The sequence below is a fragment of the Lepidochelys olivacea genome (assembly GCF_965140295.1).
Source record: "Lepidochelys olivacea isolate rLepOli2 genome assembly, chromosome: 2".
NCBI lineage: Eukaryota > Metazoa > Chordata > Testudines > Cheloniidae > Lepidochelys > Lepidochelys olivacea.
In genome coordinates, this window is record NC_140412.1 from 59,821,808 (window position 1) to 59,847,815 (window position 26,008).

General features: G+C 40.4%; 1 protein-coding gene across 5 annotated transcripts in view; it reads left to right on the plus strand.

Moving 5' to 3' along the window:
* The window catches only part of NCOA2 (nuclear receptor coactivator 2), a 257,624-nt gene that overhangs the window by 138,332 nt on the left and 93,284 nt on the right, over nucleotides 1-26,008 (plus strand). For all 5 annotated transcript variants that reach the window (XM_084620245.1, XM_084620246.1, XM_084620247.1 and 2 more), the window contains 2 exons: nucleotides 11,386-11,490; nucleotides 21,973-22,145. In XM_084620245.1, the coding sequence (XP_084476371.1) occupies nucleotides 11,405-11,490; nucleotides 21,973-22,145 (259 nt within the window). In that variant the 5' untranslated portion in view covers nucleotides 11,386-11,404. The remainder of the gene's footprint in view (nucleotides 1-11,385; nucleotides 11,491-21,972; nucleotides 22,146-26,008) is intronic.

The window sequence follows — 26,008 nt, forward strand, 5'->3', positions numbered from 1 at the left end:
TTGTTACTGTCTACTACACCACTTTAAAGCCATTATGCAAAAGTAAATGTAAGAGAAAAGCATATTGAGGAAGAAGGAACCTTTAGCTTAAACATTTGTTTATAGTCTGCTATAGCTCTTGGACTGAACAAAAATATGAGGCAGGTGCTGGAGCCAACTTTCCCAGAGTTTCCCAGAGAGAGGGATGAATGTTCTAACACATACATAAACTCCATTGCGTTAGCTAATAACTAATATTCCTCTCTTTATTCCTTGTTTGCACAGTGCATATATAAAGTCACATTTGGTAATAGTTACCATAAACCTTTTTTAAATGTTACTGCTTTCTTTTAAAAGAAGTTGTATTGTCTAAGTAAAAACATTGAAGTTACTTTCAGATAGAAGTGGCTAAATATAGAATTAACAGGGACACCTATAATTCAATATAAATGCTTAAAAATTAGGTTCACAAGTTTTGCTACTTAACTATTATGTGTACTTGCAAGAGTATCCCTGTATGAATTGTGATAATTTTGAAGCGTGAAGGTTTTGAGTAGTTACAGCTGTAGCAAAAATAGTAAAGTTTTCTGGAATACAATAGACCATTTTGTTGAATAAATCAGTTTGTATTCCTGGTATGTAGTATAACACAGCCAACTTTTATATTAGACATCTTGCTTGTTTTGGCAGAATTGTTTGGTTTCGGGTGTGTCCTAACTCCATACATTTTCTGTGGTAATAGATGGCTGTAATGAGTTGGTTGTAGAGTATGTGGTTTGCAAATAGGGGTGTGTGGATGAGGGTGGAGTGCTTAGTAAATCCAAACCTTTATTTTCTATTACATTTTTTAGTAGTGTGGCAGTGGAGGTTTTAGATTCAGTAAGCTGTTTGCAATAAAAATCACCTTGGTTTAATTTTGACAGATGATATTTAGATACTTCTGATTTTTTGTTTATTTGTTTCCTTTGATTTCTACGCCAGCTCACTGGTTCCCAAATCCCTGTCTGTGCCTTTCTTGTTGCTGTGTTTTCGTAAGAGCAGCGCAATAGAGCGCTCACGTGCAGAGGAACTCTTTGAGCTGTTCTAGGGTTGGAAGCTGTGTGTGTTTTTTACACACACACACACACACTATATTTTCGCAGTCAGCAGCCTCAGACTGCTTTTTATAACTCTGAATGTGTTCTTCATTAAAGAATATATACCAGGAGCCAGAAGTGCTCTATGCTCAAAAAATTGAATAATTGTGGTGAGTAAATGATTGTGTGCAAGGCATGACTGTGTGGCTAGAGCATTGGAGCAAAGAATCAGGGACCTGGGTCCGACCCTACTTCTAATAGTGACTTCCTGTGAGATCTGGGAAAGTTAGTAGCTGGTACACTCGTGATTTCCTGTTTTCAGGAGGTAGAAATGTGCAGTATCATACCTCCCTATAGTCTCAGTTTTCATAGGACTTCCCTGCTTTGACCCCCAAACTTGCTGTTCCAGCTGAAGGGCAGCTTGCCCCAAGCCTCATGTTTGAGAGGGCCCCCAAACCTGAGTAATGTTACTGCATGGTGCATAGGGTCACAGCACCACTCATGTTTGACCTCTCTGCCCCTCTCTAGTTGGAGACAGAAGAGTGGACGGGCCAAACTTGAGTAGCATTGCATCCTATATTAGCTACTTGAAATGTTGGGAGGTATACAGTATATGCAAAAATTTAAAATATTTCTGTTTCCATATTTTTATACAGATTTAGATAAATTAGCTGATGAAGCACAGTGCTTACATTCTTTTTTAAAAAAAAGTTTGGGGAGCAAGAAGCAAGTTTCATATGGCTTCCCACTTTATTCTGGTTTGTGCAAAAGAGCTCATAATGTACTTGAATAGAGTTGAAGCAAGAATGTAGCCTTCTGGTGGTGTGAACTCTAAAGCAGAAAAGTATAAGAAAACTGATGTAGCTGTTACAGTTTACTAATGTAATTATTCTTTGTAGTGTGGGACTCAGAACAGTTTAAATTAGACTGCTGGAAAATTGTAACCAGAGCTTGCATTTAAATTGTAAGCTTCTTTGATCAAGAACTGGGTAGACTGCAGAATACACCAATAATGGTAATAAATAAGTACTGTATTTAGCAATTAAATCTGTATTTAATGTCAGGGTCTTGGTGGGATGCAGTTCTGTTACCTGCTTACCTGTCATGGTGCTCTGCCTTTTGTTTGCTTCTCTTCATAGTGAAGCAGTAGTTCTTGAGGTGTTATCCCCATCTATTCTATAACTGCATTTTAGGCTTATAATAAATCTGACAATTTAACAGGCCTTGTTTGGAAGAGGACCTGCACTGATAAGAGATAAAATGCACGTTATCTTCTTTTACATTGACTCTGGATGATTAACTGGATTCAGTGGTGCTGAGGTTCAGTACTGGAAGCTCTAAGCTATTTGCTGTTAGTTGATGGCAGATGATGAAAATGTAAGGGAGGCACTAAAGACTTGTGTAATTGATTTGTGTTGGGTTTTTTGCTTCCTGCCTGTCTTTTCCATGAAACCCCTTCCCCCCTCTTCCCTGTGTTTTATTTTTAGTTTGTTGTTGTTTTTTGACTTGAAAGATGAATGTGTTTAAAACACCACTTTATGCTCTTTGCACTATCGGGTTAAAACTTTTTGTGTGTGTGTGCATTCTAACTTACAGTGGTTGCTGGTAGAGGATGTGAAGGAGGATGTGCTGTCACAATGAAAGCAGAAACTATTGTTTTGTTGTTGATAACAAGAAAGAATGAATTTAAACCTCTTGCCAGCTCTGTCCTTTCACAACCTCCCAACATCTGGTAGAAACTAGATTGCTCTCAATGACTATAATTACTAGCACATACTGCCCAAGAGTTTACTCATGTTATTTTCTGTTTTTGTGATTTGCATTTAACAATCAGAGAAATGAGACTGAAATTAACAAGATTTTTTAATGCTCACACCCATGGTGCTGAAACAGAGTGGATGGGGAAATGTACGCTCTGTATTTTAAACATTGTTTTCTTTTATAGGATAAATATAAATTCCCATATATTGAGTTGAGATAAAATCCATTAGAAACACTGAAGGTAAAATTCTTGATTACCCTTTTAGTGGGATATTGAATCCCAGATTTGGAATACAGTAAAGCGCTCCGAACTGCTCAAAGTTAAAAAGAGGGTGCCTTGGTCTTGTGCTGTAGTTTATTATGACAAGGCACTTTAATGAATGTTTTGCAAAACAGGGTGCCTTTTCTAATTTACTAGCATTGTTATGAAGCTTTTATTTCATTAATAAAAATGCCATCCTTTCTACCTCAGTAACTGCCAGCATTTCTGTTTTTAATCCCAACACTCTCTTAAATTTCCCTCCACTAGTTTCCCAATTCAGTTTGCCCTTCTCCTGTTCCCAGCTAAAGAGAATAAACTTGAACCTCTTCACCTTGACCTTCATAACTTGCTTGTGAAGTTCATTTTGCTAAGAACTATACTGGAGTTATAATTAAAATGAAATATAATTCAAAGATCAGTGTAAATCAGAATGTGGTAATGATTTTCTTGGAGTAAGGCTTGTCTGGAGATGGTTAGTTCAAACTGCATAATTTAGAGAGAACTTTATTTTTCTTAACAAATTCCACTTCTGAATGTCTTCTTGCATTATAATCCATATGTTCTAGTCCTCTATTTTAGAGGAGCTCTATAGGAGGAGCCATTAAATTAATTGTTTCTTAAACAACAAACTGAATTGTTCAATTATTTTGAAGTAACTTTTACTTACAGCTGTCCCTCTAGAAATTCCTGAGAGCTGGGGGAGAGGAGAGGGATGAAGTGAGAAGTGCTTAATTGGTGCTGCTTCTGCTGTCATGATAATATGCTGTAACTGACTCTATGGAAGTTTTGTCTGAATAAAAACTGTAAGATTTGGTCTTATAGGTAGTTCTGCTCTCAGTGACTTTGGTTTGAGTTCCCATGTATCCAGGACAGATTTAGGGCTTGCAAGTTTGAATTCTGAGTTTTCTGATCTGGTATTTACTGGTACAGGCAATGGTGTTTTGAGAGATACTAGGAAGAACATTTTAAAAACATATGGTTAAAATTTCTAGGACCCCCCCACCCCCCGGTTAGTGTCTAAGGAATTTATACTGAAAAGCTGATTTTAGTTGTAGTGTTTTTCAGTTGGGGACCATAGCTTTCTATGTCTTCTGTGAAATTCCCAGCACAACTTTGGTTGCTATAAAAATTAATAATAATAAATAACCAGGAAGGAGGAGGTGGTATATAGGATAATGAATATGGGCAAGAGATTTAATGTTTGGGGGCTGAAGGGGGGAGGAATGCTTGTAGATTGTGGATTTCCAGAGAAGGCTTTTTAAAAACTTTATGATGATTTAAAAAAAAAAATTCTCCACTTACACAAATAATTCATTCAACGAGCAAGCTGATAATACTGCGATGAAACAAATTTAGTGGTTTGTAAACCTATCCTGAGTAGGTGAAAGTAAAATACAAACTTTTTTCAAAACTATTATTATATTTAACTTGGGGGAGGAGGCAGAAGGTAGCTAGTTTCCTGGTAAATGATACCACATTTTCCTTGTATCGGATTACAGGGAGATACAATTGTAATTTATATGGTTCCCTCCAAAGAACTGACTGCAAAGACTCCAATGGAATTCCTCTAGAATTACGCCGTTGTCATTCTGAGAGCAGAATCTGACTTGGCAGGGTGTGCTGTCTCAAACTGAACTTTAGTCCCCCAGAAATAGTTTGTTTTCTTAGAAGTAAGCTCAATACCCTATATGAGGTGATCTCCCTTGTACATATTCTAATTTGCTTTTTTATGTTTTCTGAGATCCCACCTGTATCCTTCCCGTTTATTACTTTTCAGGATACCCACTGAAAGTCTGAAAATCATTCTGTGATTTTATGTATTTGTGTAAAGGAATTTCTCTGAAGATAGCATTTACCTGATTCCTACTCTTGGAATTTGTACTTATAGCATTAAATAGGCAGGGACTCCCCTAAGCTTTCAAAAGTTTTTGGACACTTTGAGGCATCAGTTGAGTTTCATGCACAGACCAAATAATATCTGAAATGTTCTGCTTCCATGTTTTTCTGACCCTGATCAGTGAATAAGGTTTCTATTGGAATGGAGCCATCATCAGACACGTTTTGAACTGACACTGCGTCAAATCATCTTTAGTTAGTGCCACAGTTCTCTTAGGGGTGTATTAGGTACGTTTCTCTTTCCTTGGCTCACTTCTAGCAACTGATTTCAGAGTAACAGCCGTGTTAGTCTGTATTCGCAAAAAGAAAAGGAGTACTTGTGGCACCTTAGAGACTAACCAATTTATTTGAGCATGAGCTTTCGTGAGCTACAGCTCACTGCATCCGATGAAGTGAGCTGTAGCTCACGAAAGCTCACGCTCAAATAAATTGGTTAGTGTGAGCTGTAGCTCACGAAAGCTCATGCTCAAATAAATTGGTTAGTCTCTAAGGTGCCACAAGTACTCCTTTTCTTCTAGCAACTGAGACTCCTTTGCAGGCTTCTCTTACAGGGCTTAAATATGCTGCTAGTACAGCAGTACTTTGTGAATGTGCTTGCAATAAAGATCTATTATATTAGCCACCCCAGTATTGCAGTACACTTCAGTAGAGAGATGATCCAGGAATTATTCTGGTGAAATTCTATGGTCTTTGTTATAGAAGAGGTCAGACTAGATGATCACAGTGGTCCCTTCTGGCTTTGGAATCTATTAATTTGTCTTGGGAGACAGTGTGCACATTTGTACATATCTTCAGCTAGACTCATTGTGACTGACACTCTGAGTTATGCTATAATTTCATGAAAGGTCAACCAGCTTTCCAGATCAACCAGCTTCTTCAAGGGCTTGTCTTGAGTATATATACACCAGATATCGGCATCTTTTTTTTGCCCTCAGCATCTGTTGGCCCATGCCTGTGCTCTCAGTGCCCTTGGATCCACCTCCCGAAGGCATAAAAGGGCAGAGCAGCACCAACTACTTCTCAGTTCCTTCTTACCTCCAATAGCTGAAAGAGAACTGTATACAGTGTCCTTTGACTCTTACATATTTGTATAACTAGTTCTAAAAATTGTGTAAATAGCTTTTAGGATAGTTATATTAAAGTATATACAGTTATGTTAGTGTTGGTTATTAGGTTTCCTACTGAGTAAGATTTTTGCCCTTTTTTCTGTTACCCTGTACCGGGTGCTCATGGCTGAACAAACAAGTGAGGCAGCTATGCCCCTTAAAAATAGCCACTCAAAAAGTTTGTTGTTTAGGTAAGGGGCACATCATGAGCAAATGGTCTATTTGCTGTTTGTTTTCAAAATGAATTCAGAAAGTGAGACACCCACTTGAAATATTTTCTTTTGGATAAACCTTTGAGACCTGCCCCAGATCCAGGTAAACAGGAGCCACTGTCCAGCAATCTTCTTCCAAGAGTACACTGGTGAGCACTGGCTCTGCTTCCAGTTCCTGGGCTTCTCCCTCTTCAGTATACTCTGCAGAAGTTCCACCTCCCAAGTCCTTGTTTGAGAGGGGTAAGACATCAGTACTTTTTCAAAAATCATAAGTGCAGGTCACCATCTGAGGGACCTCTAAGAAAAAGAGGCAGAGATCACCTTACTCAACCTTGTCAAGGGATAGCAGAAGGCCTGATTATGGTCCCTCTGCCAAATTGATCTGTACCAGCTAAAGAACGGTCCCTCACAGTTGTCTGCACTATTGGTGCAATGCTGCTTTCTGGGCTCTTGGCATTGACAATAGAGCTATCCATATCAGTATTGGCTCCATCAACACAAATGTCATCTGCACAGTCTGTTCCGGCACCAAGAGTCTCTAGTTTAAGGTCAGTGGTACCAACTCTATTGGCAGCAAGAAATTTGATGGTGTCCACCCTTTCATCACCAGTGAGAATTCCAATGTCAGTACTGAGTGCATATACACCTGTAAGAAATGTCCCTACCTGAACTATGTTTTCTACAACTCTCCCACCTCTTGTTGGGTGGAGAGAGCTTCAGGAAGTCTCCACGGTTTTCCAAGTTACATTAAACCGCTTCAGGCATTGCTTGTTCATTTGAATTAGAGAATTTATGGAAATTTCCCTTGAGCATTTTGGTCTCCAAAACTGTAAACTAGCCTCTTTAGAAATGAGAAAATAACCTATCTGTATTTTGACTTCTCTGAAGATCTTGATTGGCTGGATTCCCTCATGCCAAACACTTTTGAAAACCACATTTTTGGTCATTCTGTTACGTATATAAAAATATACCAGTTCTGACATAAATTATGCTTGAAGTTTGATTCTCACTTGTCAAGGAACAGAATAATTGAACAGTCCATCAGGCATTGAGGCACTGGCAAGTTTGTCTGTGCATAGGACACAACTGATGGTTCAGGGCTGTAATGGCCACTTGCTCCTTGTAAGCACCTCCTGCTGGCCAGGTTCTTGCCTGCACTCTCTACTTTGCAGTAGGTCTTCAGCAACTCAGACCTCCAGCTGAGTCACACATGGTCTGTATGTGAAACAAACAAAACCGACCCCTTCTATGGTAACCCAATCCAACAAACGGTTAGCCCTCTCCAAGGCCCTCAGTCCCGTCTCTGGGCTGATTAATGTAACCACTTCAGCTATTGCCCCCTTCTCAGGCTCCAAACGAAACTTGTTGCCTCCTCAACCTTTGGCCACTCTGCCTGTGGCTGGTGGGGGGACCTGGGCCTGTCCACTATTCCGGGTCTCAACCCAGGGACCCATGACTAACAGCCATATGCTGCTTCCTTCACTAACGGCTATTATTGCATTCCCTGGGCTGCTTCCTACTCTGTCCCATCAGCTTCTTGAGTCCTGGGCCTGTTCCCTGTTTAAGCAGGGTCTCTCCCAGGCCTTCTTACCTAGAGAGTCTGTTAACAGTTTTTGCCATGGGCGGTGCATATCATAGGCTGTGGGAAGCTACGCTGCCCCAAACCGCCCGGCGTGGCCCCACCCACACTCTGCTCGGAAGGCCCACTCCGGCTTGCCCTTCCTCTTTGGCCCCAGCCCAGGCATGCTGGCTATTTCTATGGAAGCATGCTTGGGCTAGGGTGGCCGAAGCCGGGACTTGGGGTGGCGGGGCTGCTTGGGGGGAGGGGAGAGCTGCCGGCATTGCCTGCCCTGTATTCAGGGGAGGAGGGCTGGGGGTGCTTGGGGGCATGCACCGCCCGCCTGACGCTTGGGGAGGGGGCTGGCAGCCACGGGAAGGGGCAGCTCTGTGCTTCAGCTGTGGAGGGGAGGGATGGGGCCAGCTGGGGGCTAGCCTCCCTGAGCTGGCAGGTCACCCACTGCCCATGGTCTTTGCCGTGTTTTCTCACGGTTCTTTCTCCCAGGCCTCTGTGCCTGGAGAGCTTCACAGTCCTATCCCTGTTTAGGTTTCTCCCCAATCTCTTTACCTATGGACTCTCCCAGCCTTCCACTCCTGGTCCCAGCCAGTGACTGCTCTGTCCAGCTGCTGCAGTTTCTTCAAACACCCAGGAACACCATTCTTCCTTCTCTGGCTCCAGCCAGCAACTGAGCTGTCCAGGTCCTGCAACTCCTTTCATATGAGCTTGCTGGGCTCTGATTGGCTGCCTCCCCTGCAGCTTAGAGAACCCAGCTCTACTGCCCTTTCTCTGGGGGCATGGTGTGATAGGGACTGCAGGACCTTCCGGAGGGCCCCAACGGACCCGGTACACCCTATCACAAGGGCCAAAAATTTTAAGTGCTAGCAAAGGGGACCCCGACCTGTCTTGTGCTAGAACCCGATCAAATGATGTCTCCAGTGATGTGGAATTACAAGTAGTCAGTTAGCCGTTTCTAACTGACAGTAGCAATATTTGACAGGAACATGATTAAAAGTTCTGCTGTTGCAAACCAGATATTTTAATTTTGTGTAAGGACAGATAATTTTAGATCTGGATCGTGACAGTCCTATAGCTGTTTAAGAAAAATAAACACAGGTGACCATCTTTATTTCTTCCTATATGTGGAAAGTTGGCCAGATTTTTTGCACCATTTTTATTGTATTTGTTAAGGGAGGGCTCCACTATTAAAAAAGAGGACTAGTTTGTTTTTAAAAAGTGTGCTGCATATCCTGCTAATAGTTCTACACAATACATGTGGGCAAAAGCTTATTCGGGTGGTTGGCAAAACCTGAATATTACTTAATGCCAGATTTAGTATAGCATCTCTAAAGGCCCCAAAGCTTTTGTTTCCTGGATGAAAATGTGACTGTATAAATATCTCAGAAATCTACAAATCACTGTATCAACCAATTCAAAATTCCCCCCATAGATAATGTACCAGTTTTTAAGCATCATGATAGAATAACAAGCACTACTAAGTTATAGGTTTCAGAGTAGCAGCCATGTTAGTCTGTATTCGCAAAAAGGAAAGGAGTACTTGTGGCACCTTAGAGACTAACAAATTTATTTGAGCATAAGCTTTTGTGAGCTACAGCTCACTTCATTGGATGCATAGTGAGCTGTAGCTCACGAAAGCTTATGCTCAGATAAATTTGTTAGTCTCTAAGGTGCCACAAGTACTCCTTTCCTTTTTCCTAAGTTATAGACACTAAAGAAACCCCCAGTCACATTTTCATCCAGGTTTTCTAGCAGGAAATTGAGCTTAGCAATATGAGATTGCAAAGAGAAGCTGCCTTTTCTTTTCTCACAAAGTAGACAGCCACAAGAACTCTAGTCTTAAGACAGTGCAAAGCTGCTTTAGAGGAGGCTTAGTCTTTTGCTACTTCAGCCCCAAGGACTGGGGTGAAAGTCACCCTCATGCAGAGAGCCCTCATGAAGTTTATACACGACTTAAACCTCTCTACTGCCCTTTTCTGGGGTGGGTTGAGGCAGGGCCACAAGGCTTCCAGCAGGGGGCTTCTGGACCTAGTCCACCCCATCACAGGGGGTCTGTCCAAGGGGCTGGTACCCTGGTGCCCCCTGCACACCCCCTGAAACTGGTTGGTGGCTCCCCAGGAGGCCACAGATGTCTAGTTGAGAAACTACTTTTCTGGAGGATGCTGGTGGTGTGCAGATGCGGATGTAGATTCATATAAAAGGTGGAGTTCAGATAGCAGGTCAGATACAATTTAATTACTGTGCATGTGGATTGAATGTGGATCTACATTTTTGTATCCACTCAGGGCTCTGCTGATTCTTCACTGGGGCTTCTAGGTGTTACTGTGACACAAATATTACCAGTGTGTGTGTTGCTCTAGTGCCTTATGGTTTTACAGGTTATTTGCCGTCTGAAGTACATTTAATTTTGGATGTAGAATTATCAAATCTATGTTAATTGGTTATAGCAGTTGTTGTTGTCATACTCATTCCATGATACCAGGTGCAGACTTGTGTAAGCTTGATATTTTAACTTTTTAACTAAAGCTACGTGTCCCCTTTTTAGGTCAGTTCTGTTTCATTTCTGACATATTTTTCTTGTTCTGACACTATATTTTTTCTGCAAAAAGGAGGACTTGTGGCACCTTAGAGACTAATCAATTTATTTGAGCATAAGCTTTCGTGAGCAACAGCTCACTTCATTGGATGCATATAGTGGAAAATACAGTGGGGAGATTTTATATACACAGAGAACATGAAACAATGGGTGTTTGGAATTAATTTGCAAACTGGATACAATTAACTGAGGCTTGAATAAAGACTGGGAGTGGATGTGTCATTACACAAAGTAAAATTATTTCCCCATGTTTATTCCTCCCCCCCCCCCACTACTGTTCCTCACACGTTCTTGTCAACTGCTGGAAATGGCCCACCTTGATTATCACTACAAAAGGTTCCCCCCTCCCCGCCCCCCACTCTCCTGCTGGTAATAGCTCACCTTACCTGATCACTCTTGTTACTGTGTGTATGGTAACACCCATTGTTTCATGTTCTTTGTGTATATAAAATCTCCCCACTGTATTTTCCACTACATGCATCTGATGAAGTGAGCTGTAGCTCACGAAAGCTTATGCTCAAATAAATTGGTTAGTCTTTAAGGTGCCACAAGTACTCCCTTTCGTTTTGCAGATACAGATTAACACGGCTGCTATTCTGAAACCTATATTTTTTTCCCTCTTTCCTTGTTCAACCTTGCAAAATTGCCATTGAAATTCATCGGTCCAGGCACAAGATTCTCTTGTGTTTTACTTGCCCATCGAAAAATTTATTGTAGGGAAGTTGCTGTGTAGATTTTGAAAGACTATAAATACAATATTTTTATTTTCATAGCATCTTTCAGCGAAACTATATCACAAAACACTTTACAGAGTTAAATGGATTTGCAAAGTGAAAATGAAGTCGCATATGGAGAGAGAAAAAAGTATAGACAAGAAGAAAAGATGTCCATCCATTCTAACCCTTTCCCCCTTCTTTTTTGTAGTTGCTGATATGTGTTCAAGATGAGTGGGATAGGAGAAAATTCCTCTGACCCATCCAGGGCAGAGTCAAGAAAGCGCAAGGAATGCCCTGATCAGCTTGGACCCAGGTAGATAACTTGTGTTTTGAAGAAGTGGTTCATTAGTATTTTGAAGAAGTAAATGGCTACATAAAGGCTAAATATTCTTCTCTTTCTAGAATTGTCTGTGTGGCTCCTACTCTAGGTGTGCATGCACCCCGTGCACAAGATTGAAATCTCTGAATGCCAGTTTCTGTCAGGGCACACCTGCACCCTGTGTGCCCCTCTAAGCTTCCCTTGTTTGTGCATAAAGGGCAAAATGGCCATAGTTGTCTCTCAGTTCCCTCTCCCGTTCATAGCAGCGAGACAGAACCAAAGGATCATTTGGTAATAAATATCTAACAGTTGTTGATGTTTGTTTACAGATAACATCAATGTCTAAAGAAAACCATTACTTTGGGAAAGCATGTCTACCATTAATGCATACAGACTTCTTTCACCACAACGTTTCCAACATTTATCATCATTCAATCTCTATGGGTTTGGTTTTTTTTAAAAAATCTGACTGGTATAAGAAACCATTGAAACAGTATTTTAAAGAAATATTCTTTGACCATGCGACAGATTGAGGTTGCTGTTCCTCTTTTTCAGATCAAATCCTATTCCTCTGGTGTAATTTGTCTATCCAGGTCCTTTTCCCAGTGTATCATATATGGATTTTTTTGTTAAGAAAGTTATCTGTAAAGATTAATACAAATTAGTTATATTTTTTCCCCTAATTGACCAGTCGCCATCATTTCTACTAACGTGAGCTTTTCGTATAAAACAACTTACTGCCTAACTTGAAAGTACTGGTACAAAGGGAGAGTGGGTCATTTCAAGTTAGTTTTGATCTCTAAATAGGTTCGAAAAGTTTCTTTACTGAGTAGCTGGCCAAAAATATTCATTCCATGGTTCTCCTAATCTTTAAAACTGTGTGGTTCATAATTTGGGTTAAGATCTGGATTATTTGCAATGGGTATCATTGATGAGGGAGAAAAGTTTATCTTATATCTAGTTCTATCCCTAACCCATGGAGTAGCCTTTGCTAAAGGATATGTATAAATTTCTGGAGAGCATGATTTTTAAAAATTAATCCATGGTAGTCTAGCAATAGTTACACCACCACAATTTTCTTGTTCAATAAAGACCCAGTGTTTGGCTTAGTTAGAGAGCCCCAGTCCACTGCTAGAATCATAGAAGACTGGGGTTGGAAGAGACCTCAGGAGGTCATCTAGTCCAACTCCCTTCTCAAAGCAGGACCAACACCAACTAAATCATCCCAGCCAGGGCTTTGTCAAGACAGGCCTTAAAAACCTCTGAGGATGGAGATTCCACCGCCTCCCTAGGTAACCCATTCCAGTGCTTTACCACCCTCCTAGTGAAATAGTGTTTCCTAACATCCAGCCTAGACCTCCCCCACTGCAACTTGAGACCATTGCTCCTTGTTCTGTCATCTTTTGCCACTGAGAACAGCCGAGCTCCATCCTCTTTGGATCCCCCTGCCCTTCAGGTAGTTGAAGGCTGCTATCAAATCCTCTGTCACTCTTCTCTTCTGCAAACTAAACAAGCCAGTTCCCTCAGCCTGTCCTCGAAAGTCATGTGCCCCAGCCCCCTGACCATTGCTTTGTGCTGGCTGACTTATTAGTACCATAGAATATTTGGAACAGCTAGTCCATCCTGTTTTAATTGGTCTGTACAAAATATCTGCATGCAGTTGGTCTTTTCTGGTTTCATATAAATTTTAACATCATCCTCTATTCGTAGGATGTTCTCTGGGGGGATTACATAAAGATTTTGAAACCAAGAAAGATATCCTTGCTGAAATGTTCATTTTGACTAAGACTATTCTTCCTAACCAAGAAAGTATATACTTCCCCCTCAGCCCTCCAGATTTTTTTCATTTGCTGAAGTCGTGGTTTGACATTTAAATCATAGAGCTCTTTTACACTGTTTGAGATTTGAATTCTTAGGGTTCTTGTACCCAAATGTTTTCTAGAGGAATGACTTCTGAGAATCTGGCAAATTGATAGCTAGCATTTCAGATTTGGTGTAATGTACTTTAAATCCAAATGCTTTCCCAAAGTCATGGATTTTCTTAGACACTAATTTTAGGGAAACTTTTGTGTTAAATAAAAATAATATATCGGCATATATAAAGCTATTTTCTGATGTGTTCCTTCAAGTTTTATTCCTGTGATAAATTCATTATTCTTTATCCGCTGTGCAAAAGGCTACATGGCCAATGCAAAAAGTAAAGAAGACAATGGACATCTTTTCCTACTCCTTCTGTGTAATTTAAACAGGGCAGATTTAATGCTGTTAAATTGCACCACTGCTTTTGAATTGATATAAAGAATGTGTATCCATTTAAGGAACTAAGGTGCCAATGTTCATCTGGGACAGGACTTGAAACAAAAAGCTCTACTCTAGTCTATCAGAAGCTTTCTGTGGATCAAGTGATGATAAAAAGAAATGGATCTTTTTGATCTGGCATATGGATGATTCCAAATATTGTCTGACATTTATCTATCCTTAACGAATACAGTTTGATATGGGTTTATATTAAGACTGTCGATTAATAGCAGTTAACTCATGTGATTGACTAAAAAAAAAAAAGAATCGCGATTAAAAAATGAATCGTGATTAATCGCACTGTTAAAAAAATAAAATACCAATTGAAATTTATTAAATATTTTGGATGTTTTTCTACATTTTCAAATATATTGATTTCCATTACAACACAGAATACAAAGTGTACAGTGCTCACTTTATATTATTATTTTTGATGACAAATATTTGCGCTGTAAAAATGATAAAAGAAATAGTATTTTTCAATTCACCTCATACGAGTACTGTAGTGCAGTCTCTTAGTCGTGAAAGTGTAACTCACAAATGTAGAATTTTTTTTGTTATATAACTACACTCAAAAATAAAACAATGTAAATCTTTAGAGCCTACAAGTCCACTCAGTCCTACTTGTTGTTCAGCCGATTGCTAAGACAAACAAGTTTGTTTACATTTATGGGAGATATTGCTGTCTGCTTCTTATTTACAATGTCACCTGAAAGTGAGAACAGCCGTTTGCATGGCACTTTTGTAGCTGGCATTGCAAAGTATTTATGTGCCAGATATGCTAAACATTCGTAGGCCCCTTCATGTTTCAGCCACCATTCCAAAGGACATGCTTCCATGCTGATGATGCTCTTTAAAAATATAATGTGTTAATTAAATTTGTGATTGAACTCCTTGGGGGAGAATTGTATGTCTCCGGCTCTGTGTTTTACCCGCATTCTGCCATATATTTCATGTTATAATTATGTTGGATGATGACACAGCACATGTTCGTTTTAAGAATACTTTCACTGCAGATTTGGCAAAATGCAAAGAAGGTTCCAATGTGAGATTTCTAAAGATAGCTACAGCACTCAACCCAAGGTTTAAAATCTGAGCGGGAGAGGGTATGGAGCATGCTTTCAGAAGTCTTAAAAGAGCAACACTCCAATGTGAAAACTGCAGAACCTGAACTACCAAAAAAGAAAATCAACCTTCTGCTGGTGGCATCTGACTCAGATGATGAAAATGAATGTGCGTCGGTCCACTCTGCTTTGGATCATTATCGAGCAGAACCCGTGATCAGCATGGACACATGTCTTCTGGAATGGTGGTTGAAGCATAAAGGGGACATATGAATATTTAGCGCATCTGGCATGTAAATATCTTGTGACACCGGCTACAACAGTGTCATGTTCTCACTTTCAGGTAACATTGCTGCCCGCTTCTTGTTTACATTATCTCCTGCAAATTGTAAAACTTGTTTGTCTGAGTGATTGGCTGAAGTAGGACTGAGTGGACTTGTAGGCTCTAAAGTTTTACATTGTTTTGTTTTTGAATGCAGTTACTTTTTGTATATAATTCTACATTTGTAAATTCAACTTTAATTATAAAAAGATTGCACTACAGTGCTTGTATTAGGTGAATTGAAAAATACTATTTCTTTTCTAGTATTTACAGTGCAAATAATTCATAATTAAAAATAAATATAAAGTGAGCACTGTACACTTTGTATTCTGTGTTGTAATTGAAATTAATATACAGTAACTCCTCACTTAAAGTCATATAAAATATAGAATAACAGAGTTGGAAGGGACCTGTGGAGGCCATCTCGTCCAACCACCTGCCCAGAGCAGGACCAATCCCAACTAAATCATCCCAGCCAGGGCTTTGTCAAGCCTGACCTTAAAAACTTCTAAGGAAGGGGATTCCACCACCTCCCTAGGTAACGCATTCCAGTGTTTCACCACCCTCCTAGTGAAAAAGTTTTTCCTAATGTCCCAGTTAACGTTGTTTTGTTATTATGTTGCTGATCAATTAGGGAACATGCTCGTTTAAAGTTGTGGAATGCTCCCTTATAACGTTGTTTGGCAGCCACCTGCTTTGTCCACTGGTTGCAGGAAGAGCAGCCCATTGCAGCCAGCTGGTGGGGGCTTGGAACCAGCGTGGACCGGCAGGTTCCCCCATCAGCTCCCCACTCCCCTAAGTTCCCTGTGTGGCAGCCGCCCAGAAGGCTATCAATTGCTGGCAGTTCAGCTGTCCCTCCCCCCACTGCCATGTGCTGGTCCTGCCCTCTGCCTTGGAGCTGCTCCCGGGAGCCTCCTGCTTGCTTTCAGGAGGGGGGGAGAAAGAAGGAGGCTAATGTCAGGGTGTCCCCCTTCCCCCTTGCTCTGCCCACCACTTATCCCTTCTCCATATAGAGCAGGGTGGGGACATGACAGGGCTCAGGGAGGAGAGAGCTTGCTAGCCACAGCTGCTGTCTCAACTTCCTAATATACTTAAAAGGGCAGTGTACTTAGAGTGGGGTCAGCAAACTTAAAGGGGCAATGCACATCTCTCTCTCCCCCACACACAGGGTGTGTGTCTTGTCTGCCATGCTGTCTCCCCTCCCTCCATTCATGCTGCCTTGTAGAGTGTGAGGCTACATTAACAACAATGTATTAACTCTTGAGGGCTCAGCTGAATGCTAGTTCATCATTTAGCAGTAAGGTATCCCACCCTCTTCCACCCTCTAACTTCACCACCTCAACCGAGCTTCACAGTCATCGTTGCTGTGTACAGTATTGTGTGTGTGTGTGTATATATATTGTCTGGTGAAAAAAATTTCCCTGGAACCTAACCCCCCATTTACATTTATTCTTATGGGGAAATTGGATTTGTTTAACATCATTTTGCTTAAAGTTGCATTTTTCAGGAACATAACTACAATGTTAAGCAAGGAATTACTGTATTTGAAAATGTAGAAAAGATCCAAAAATATTTAAATAAATGTATTCTATTGTTTAACAGTGCGATTAATTTTTTTCATTGCTTGACAGCCCTAGTTTATATAAACTGAGAGTATGGACTGCAGTTGGCTCACTAGCACTTTTGTTAAGTTGTTTATGTCATGAGTCTATAAGAGCTGCATAAAGTAAGGTCTTTTTCAATTTTAGGGAAAACAGCTTCTTTTCATAGGTTTGTGGAAGTTTCTTCCCTAACGGAATGGCATTGAAGGTACCCCACAAGGATACCTTATTAAATACCTTGTAAACTTCACCTGCAAAGCCATCAGATCCTGGAATTTTACCACTTTTTATTCTTCCTATTGCCTCTAAGATTTCCTATTGTGTTTGTCAAGGTTCCTCCCCCACTCTGAACTCTAGGGTACAGATGTGGGGACCTGCATGAAAAACCTCCTAAGCTTATCTTTACCAGCTTAGGTCAAAACTTCCCCAAGGTACAAAATATTACATCCGTTATCCTTGGACTGGCCGCTACCACCACCAAACTAATACTGGTTACTGGGGAAGAGCTGTTTGGACGCGTCCTTCCCCCCAAAATACTTCCCAAAACCTTGCACCCCACTTCCTGGACAAGGTTTGGTAAAAAGCCTCACCAATTTGCCTAGGTGACTACAGACCCAGACCCTTGGATCTTAAGAACAATGAACAATCCTCCCAACACTTGCACCCCCCCTTTCCTGGGAAATGTTGGATAAAAAGCCTCACCAATTTGCATAGGTGACCACAGACCCAAACCCTTGGATCTGAGAACAATGAAAAAGCATTCAGTGTCTTACAAGAAGACTTTTAATAAAAAATAGAAGTAAATGGAAATAAAGAAATCCCCCCTGTAAAATCAGGATGGTAGATATCTTACAGGGTAATTAGATTCAAAAACATAGAGAACCCCTCTAGGCAAAACCTTAAGTTACAAAAAAGATACACAGACAGAAATAGTTATTCTATTCAGCACAATTCTTTTCTCAGCCATTTAAAGAAATCATAATCTAACACATACCTAGCTAGATTACTTACTAAAAGTTCTAAGACTCCATTCCTGTTCTGTCCCCGGCCAAGACGACTACAGACAGACACAGACCCTTTGTTTCTCTCCCTCCTCCCAGCTTTTGAAAGTATCTTGTCTCCTCATTGGTCATTTTGGTCAGGTGCCAGCGAGGTTACCTTTAGCTTCTTAACCCTTTACAGCTGAGAGGAGCTTTCCCCTGGCCAGGAGGGATTTCAAAGGGGTTTACCCTTCCCTTTATATTTATGACAGTGTTATTTATTTATCCATAGCACATTTTCTATAAATTTAACCAGTTGGGGTTAATTTTCCTATAAATCTCCCCTTTTTTGTTTTTCTTAAAAAAACTTTTCCTTAAATGTATTCCTTCCCAAAAAACAACAACCCCCAAGCAAACAAACAAACTCCCCTTTTTCCTACTTGGTGTGCTGTGTCACAATCACTTCAATGGTGGACTCAGACTTCAGGCTTCCAACCTGCCCGTCTTGTGACAGTCTCACCGACCCTTTTAGATTGTTACAACCATGATTAATTTTGAGCCAGTGAGAGCTGTGTGCCTGACCAGAGCCCTGTCCACTGATCCTTCTCAAGAACCAGAAAATCCATGGACATTCTGCTGATATTATGTATGCCGGACCAATCTATGAAAGACAGTTTTGACCTAGAAGAACAGGCATCAATCTCTTAAGATGGGACCTTCTACTTCCAAGTTTCAATCTCTCTGTGTCCCTATCAGCCAGGATCCAACTCCCAAGACTGGTATAATAAGAAGTCGAACCTGGCAACATTGACAAGTCAAAACCCATGGCTGCCAAAGACCACCTCAGCACCTGTGGCTACTCCAAAGCACTAAAGACTGGTATTGCACTGAGACAAGATAGATCACAGCAGTGGACCAAACATTGTTCCCGGCAACTATCTTCTTCCACAAAGAAAGGGAAAGCCTAAGAAGATCTGTTTGCCTTCACTCTGTTCCTGAGAACTGAGCAAAGCCCTTTCATGCTACAGAAACAAGCAACATTGGTTCAGTGTTTGGCTCACCACCAAAAGGGCCTAGGGCTGCTTTGATACCTACTCAATCTGGTACTGACTCCACAACTCTTAAAATGTCAACTCAGCACCCAGTAGCACTTCTGGACTGTCCACACATATCTCAGAACTGGGGACAAATTCTATAACCAGACCCAAAATCTCACAGCACCTAGGAGTCTACATGTTGGCTGCTAAGTGCTAATGGCAGAGAATGTTCACTACAGATATGAGAAATTCTATTGCAAAGTACGAAGCCCTCCACAAGTAGAATATATTGTGGAAAATATCGGTTAGGAAGTCCCCGTCTCTCTTAGGCATTTCAACATCATCCTCATTGGTCCTATGAGGCGTCCCTATGAATCTTTTTCTGAATGTTCTCTTCACCTTCTTATTCTCAGAACTGCCTTTTTTTACTGGCTGTTACATCAGCCAACTGGGTCAGTGAACGCCAAGCCCTCATGGCTGGATCCTGCTCCTTCTACCCTGTTTCACTGAGACAAGGTCATGTTGAGACCTCATCCTAAAGTTATTCCAAGAGTTGTTTCAGATTTCTTTTAAACCAGGTAATTAATCTTCTAGTGTTCTTTTCAAAATCCCAGTCTTTCCTAGCGAAATGCAGATGTTTATTTATAGGACAAAGTCTTTTAGACTTTCCCTCAGTCTTGTTTGTTGTTTGAAATAGTGCTGCTAAAGGGCAAGTCATCTTCTCTCAGAGAATTTCTAAATGGATTACCCAGCTCACTTCAATCTGCTACCACATGTCTGGCATACCCCTGCCACCAGACATTAGGGCACATTCAACTAAAGCTCAAGCTATCTTTTATGCATGTTTCAGAAATATTTCCATATTTGAGATCTGCAAGGTGGCTACTTTGAGTAGTCCCCTCTCACTTAAGCTCTGCACCTATGACTTGGCTGCAAGATCAGGTACCAGCTTTGGGAAGGCAGCATTGAAATCATTTAGTTAGTGGCAGCTAGGACTCCTCAGTCCCACCTTTCCGATGGGGGTACTGCCAGTCACCTACAGTGGGATCCACATGGACAAATATATGAAAAGAAGAGAACAGTTACTTACCTTGCAGTAACTGTGTTCTTCAAGATGTGTGATGGGGACCCCGTGACCTACCCTTTATGTCTCCTATTTCAGAGACTCATTTGCTGAGATTCTGAATTGGTGAGGGAACTGAGGGACTGTTGTGGCCGCTGTGCCCTTTATACCCGTTGGCTGAGGGGCCTGGGGGCATGCAGGGCATAGGGTCAGCCAGGGCTGATGAAAGGAAAGGCGGGGACAATTTTATTGGGGCCCTGCGCTCAGAGAATCGGCCAAAATATCTGTGTAAGTAAAGTGAAATGGGGACAGGGGGCCCAAATTTACCTCCATGGGTTTGAGTGTAGCCCCCACAGACGCTGCTGTTCAAAGATGCCAATCTCATGCATGCACATCTAGCGTGGGAGCCACACGGACAAAAGAATCACAGTTACTGCAAGGTAAGTAATCAATCTTTATATTTTTTTCTTATAGGTAATAAATAAGTCCACACACTTTTCACACTCATTAGGCAATGGCCAACTAAATTCTTATTCCAGCAGGGAGTCACTACACAACTATTCCATTCAGACAAATCTAAGCTGTTGACCCTTGTAATATATCTAATATATTTTTTGAGACCCTGCTCATGCAAAGGAGGTACAGGTCATGTTGCTATCTGGATAAAGACGGGGTAGCTTGAGTAAATAGCTTTCTCTGGCACTCACTATGAAGAGGAATTCTTCAGTCATTTCAAACTACAGTGTAGGATTTGCCCTTTTGTCTTTTATTGAAATTTTAGAGACTTTTGACATAAAATAATAAAAAATTACCTCAATTACCGTATATACACGTTCATAAGCCGAATTTTGTTTTTAGTAAAAAAGGGAAGCATCAGAGAAAGGGATTCGGCTTATGAATGGGTATAAAGAGTGGGAGAGGTGGGACACAGCGCCGCCTCCACCCTCACAACAGAGAGGGCAAGGAGAGGCAGCAGAGAAGAAGGGAAGAGGCAGGGCCAGAGTCTCTCCTCTTCTGGCCACGCTGCTCTCTTCCAAACCTCCGAAGCAGCTATAGCAGCTCTGGGACTGGCAGGCTGCAGCCGCACCTCCCAGCTTCCCGGAGCAGCTCCGGCCAGGCCAGAGACATCCTCCCCTGGCCCACCCCTGGTAAGGTGGGACGGGATGGGATGGGGAGAGTGTGGGGATCCTGGCCTATGGGAGGGATTACGTGGGGAGCGGTCATGTGGGGAGGTCCCGGGTTGGGGTGGGGTCATGTGCGGGGGTGGTCACAGGGGTTACTCCCCTAACCCCCAGCTTCTTCCGCCCCCTCCCCCCCGCCACCCAAATTTCCCCACTGGTTGCTGTCCCCGCTCATCAGGGTAAGTTGCTGGTGGGCCAGGACATTTTGTTTACTTACGTTTACCTCCATGCCTGCAATGCTCGAGGTAAACAAATGGTCTTGGCCCGCTAGTGGCTTATCCTGATAGGCTGGGAGCCAAAGTTTGGCGACCCCTGAATTATAAGGTCAGCTTATGAATGGGTCATAAAAATTTGCCATTTTTACTTATCCATCTTGCGGGGGGGTACGGGAGGGATTGGCTTATAAACGAACCGGCTTATGATCGAGTATATATGGTACTTTATTAAAACTGAAAGAATTTTAAAACCCAACTTAGTATTCAGCATTTATGCGAGTGGTTAATCATTGCCTTTCACATGGGTCGGACAATGGAAATAGGTTAGTTGGTTTAACTTTTGTTTCTGGGCAGTTTCACTTTCTCATGTACTAACAAAATGTTGTTTTCCTTGAGTTCTTAACATGGCAGGGAGGTGCATTTGTGTTTTTGTTTAAATTTTTTTTGCATATTTTTTTTTTAAATTTTGAACCCCATCTCCAAAAGCTGACTGCTTGGGAACAAACAAGTGAACTTTTTGTTCACTTTTGAGCTAATTTGTTTGTTCTAACGTGGACATTTCTACTCAAGAAAGAGTAGGTCGATGAGGTTTTTTTTGTTTTATTTCTTTGATGTTAAATCTTCTTCAAGATCCTAATCTCAACTTTGAACTGTCAGTCATCAGAAGGTGAACAAACAGTTGTTAAAAATAACACATTTTAAACTCGTCTTTCAGCCCTAAAAGAAGCACTGAGAAACGTAATCGTGAGCAGGAGAATAAATACATAGAAGAACTTGCAGAGCTGATTTTTGCAAATATTAATGATATTGACAACTTTAACTTTAAACCTGACAAATGTGCAATCTTGAAAGAAACTGTGAAGCAAATTCGTCAGATAAAAGAACAAGGTAAGAAGACTAGTTAATTGGCTTTGAATATTTTAATTTCTTTGTTTATTTTGGGGTTTTTGGCAAGCCTGGTATTCACTTCAAATTCTCTTCAATTTATCTGTGGTTATTTAAATCACTAGTGAAGTAGGTAGTGATATAATTTAGGTGAAAGGTGTTAAATATCATTTTTGGTGGTGTCTAAAATAGGCTTGATATAAAATTTAGCCGCTGTCTGCAGGGTGGTGAGAGTGAGTCAGCCTGATGTGTGTATTCATCTTCTAATGGAACTAAATTCCGTGGTATTTGTTTGTCGTAGAGTTTAAAGTTGTAATACAGGTGAAAGAGTTGTAATACACAAAAGATGAGCTAGTTCAGCATAAGGAATAATCCAAAAGTGTGGAATATGAAAGTTTCTTAATTCCAGTTCTTGCTCTCCTTTGCACGGATGAATAGATGTTGTGGACTAAACTATCCCTGTCCCCTAAACTCTAACATCATATCCTGAACTACAATAGATTTAAAAGTACCCTAATCTCTAGTCAGAATTCCATTGTAAATGTTAGACAAGAGAACATGACAGTTTGCTTCTGGGGTTTGTCTAGGAGATCAGCTGTTTCTTTTCTTTTGTAATTTTTTCCTATTAAAGAAAAAACTTTAAGAAACAATGGCTTTAAATTTTTTTTGTGATGCCAGTCAATCTATGTTGGACAGGCTGGAACAGTTCCTTGAATGGATGGAGCCAATTTGTACTCCTGAAGTATGTGCATGTTGCTTTATTTTAGGGCTAAAAGGAGATTCTCTCTTTATAATCTGTTTTTGGAGACATTCTTTTAAATTCCATACCCTTTTATCTATATCTTTCACATTATCAATATTACAGGATTCACCGCTTTAACTTTCTTAGGGAAGGTAATGCTCCCTATTCCATATCAAGTGTGTGTGTGCAAATAAAGAACTACACAGCTGTACATTCTAGGATGCTTAATTGAGGGAGACTCTGCAATAGAATCACCCTTGTAATAGATAGCTAGGATGATATGTAGTTTGATGCAACAGGAGATTGGATTAATGGAGACATGAAAATATGATGATGTCTGTTCTAGAAACCAGATGTCTTAATTGAGAAGTAAGATATTCCAGGATATGTGTTGCATTCGGTTTTCACCACAACTTGGGTGTGATCACATCTGTACTGCATAGTAGCAATTTTCTGGCGGCAGGAAACATTTTGTCCCAGTCGGTTTTAAGATATTTTTGTTGGTGCCACCAGAAAAGTTTTAAGAGCAAAGAAACAGCCTATTAGTGTTGCTAACTGTTGTGATTCTATTATGAGCCTTGTGATATTGGATGATTTTCTTATAACCCTGACTCCTGAACCCTTCTGAATATGTAAAAATCTCAGCTTTCATTTAAAAAAAAAAATCCTCGTGGTTGTGGAGAAAATCTTGAAAATGTCACGAGTATACCCTAATGGCTCAGAAACCAGAGGATAAATACAAATTAGCCCCAAATTTAAATCTCCTGGATTTAAGCCAATCTTGTGATTTTGAGTGGTGTGATTTAAGATATTTTTAATATGAGGGATTGGTTTTACTGCAGATGGGATTCTCCTGAATTGGTGGGAGGCCAGATTGTAAAGACATTGAGAAAGCAAGTTTCCCACTGTCACATGCCAAATTTAATTTTTTGTTTCTCTCCATTCCTCACATCACAGAAGTAGCCACTTACAGTGTCACCAGAGTCTTTCACTTGCTGTTTGGTTTAAAAAGTTGAATCAGAAATACTGGAAAACTTTTTGTGCAATTCATTTTTTCTCCCGCATATCGCAAATCAGGCAGTGCTTTGGGGAGAGGTGTCTGGATTGTGCATAGTGCAGGTGAAAGGTAATGGCCTTCAGAAAAATCAAGGGAGCCTAAAGAGAAAAAAATTAAAAATATATATTATAGAAATTAAACAAAGAATGCTAAAGGAAGAACAATGGGGAGAAATTAAGCAAAGCAAAAAGAGCTAGTAATATTTTCTGTTACTGACAAAAAGCAGTGTGAATCAACTATACTTCTGTCCACTCCCTTTCTACGTAAAGCACCTGAATGGCAGATTGTGTGTCCGTTGACAATGAAGTCGTTATATTTGCTTTGTCAGTAGCTATTTTTCTTATGAAATAATAATCAAATGAATGTTATTTTTAATATGGTTTGATAAACAATGCAGCTTTGCCACCAGTTGTCTTGAATATTACCGTACCAATGGGTCAGCCATAATACAGTAATCCTAAATGCTATCTTTTAATGACAAAGAAAGCATTTTATTTCGTGTTTGAGTAACAATTTATCGCAATGACTTCTCAGAGCTGATTGCCACCTACATTTGATAGGGTGGTTCTGTGTGGGAGCCTGATTTGCTCTCAGTTTATTTCTGTGGCTAATAGTTGTGGCTGGGATAGTGCCCCCCAATTTTTTTTTCTTGTGGAGCTACCATCCCCTACGACAGATGGATGTGCCCCGTTTTCCACTTTTTGCTCCCTCTAATGCTTTTCTGACTCTCTCTCTCTTGCTCTCTTATTTTTTTAACGGTTTAAAATTTTATTTTTGGTTCTTATTTGCTCTTGCTTGGTGTCTCACTCTCCCTGTTCCCACTCAGCAGAAGATAACATGCTTCTTGAAGTGAGGGGAGTCCAGTGGTAGCTCCATAAAGCTACTTGAATATGCTCTTACAGCTTGTCTTGATGCTATGGGAGAAGAGGTGAGACGTTTTGGCCTGCGGGCTGCTAGGGGAGCCTGCATCCTCTTCCATGAACATCCTTAGATAGATTAACAGATCAATGGATTTATGTATATAAGGTAATTTTGCGTCTAATTTCCTGATTTGCATATGCAGATATGCACTACTTAGTCAACATGAGATAACAGTAGAACAAAGCATCTACAGAAGCCCACTATGTACTTACTTTTCCAAGCTCAAAGGCTTGATGTATAAATAATTGAGCAAACATTTCTGAGGCAGGCTAGAATATTATGAATAATAATTACTGCAACAAGTGGTAATAGTTTGCAGCCCTGGGGGAATGAAAGATATGCATTAAAACAGTTATCCTAGATGAGCTTGATTTGTTCCATGTGAGTCTTCACCTGAGAACAATTAGGCTGTGTCTGTTGTCCATTTGAGCCTTTACCTAAAACTTATAGTTGTTGTAGAGCAGACTTTAATCCTTTCTCAGGGGTATTGCAAAACACTGAAATCTTCAAATGAAATTAACAATGTCTCAGGACCTAGTAATAGTGATTAAAGGACTTGCTGAGCATTCCTTTAAGTCAGATGATACTACAGCATTTATTTGAAGATTTCTGGATGGAAGCAAATTTATCTTGGTGGTACCTCAGTGGAAATGGCTTAATTTTTACTTATCATTTTAAGAAAGGCTGGAATGCAGCAATTGATTTACAAGGGACATTCTGTTACCAAACACAAATTACACAAATTAAACATAAAAGTCAGTCTCACAATACAGTACAAATATATCTCTGCCTAATATCACAGAAAGCAGGAACCTAATCAAGGCAAACATACTTAAGAGCTAATTATGATTTTAATTTTGCTTTAAATGCCTCATGTTTTTGGCAAGTACTTCATCATCTCAGACTGGGAATTTTGAGCTTTGGTTGCATTCATTATATAAATATAATAAGTTTTAAATATCTCCAAGTCTTACTAATTGATTCTGTACTTCTAAGGCCTGGTCTACATAGAGTTCTTGTACTGATTAGCTAGTTTGGTTACTGGTGTGATTTTACAGTGATATATTTAAAATGGTACACTTCCTAGTGTGGAAGCAATTATACTGGTATATAAAGGTGTTTATACCAGTATAGCTTATTCCTCTT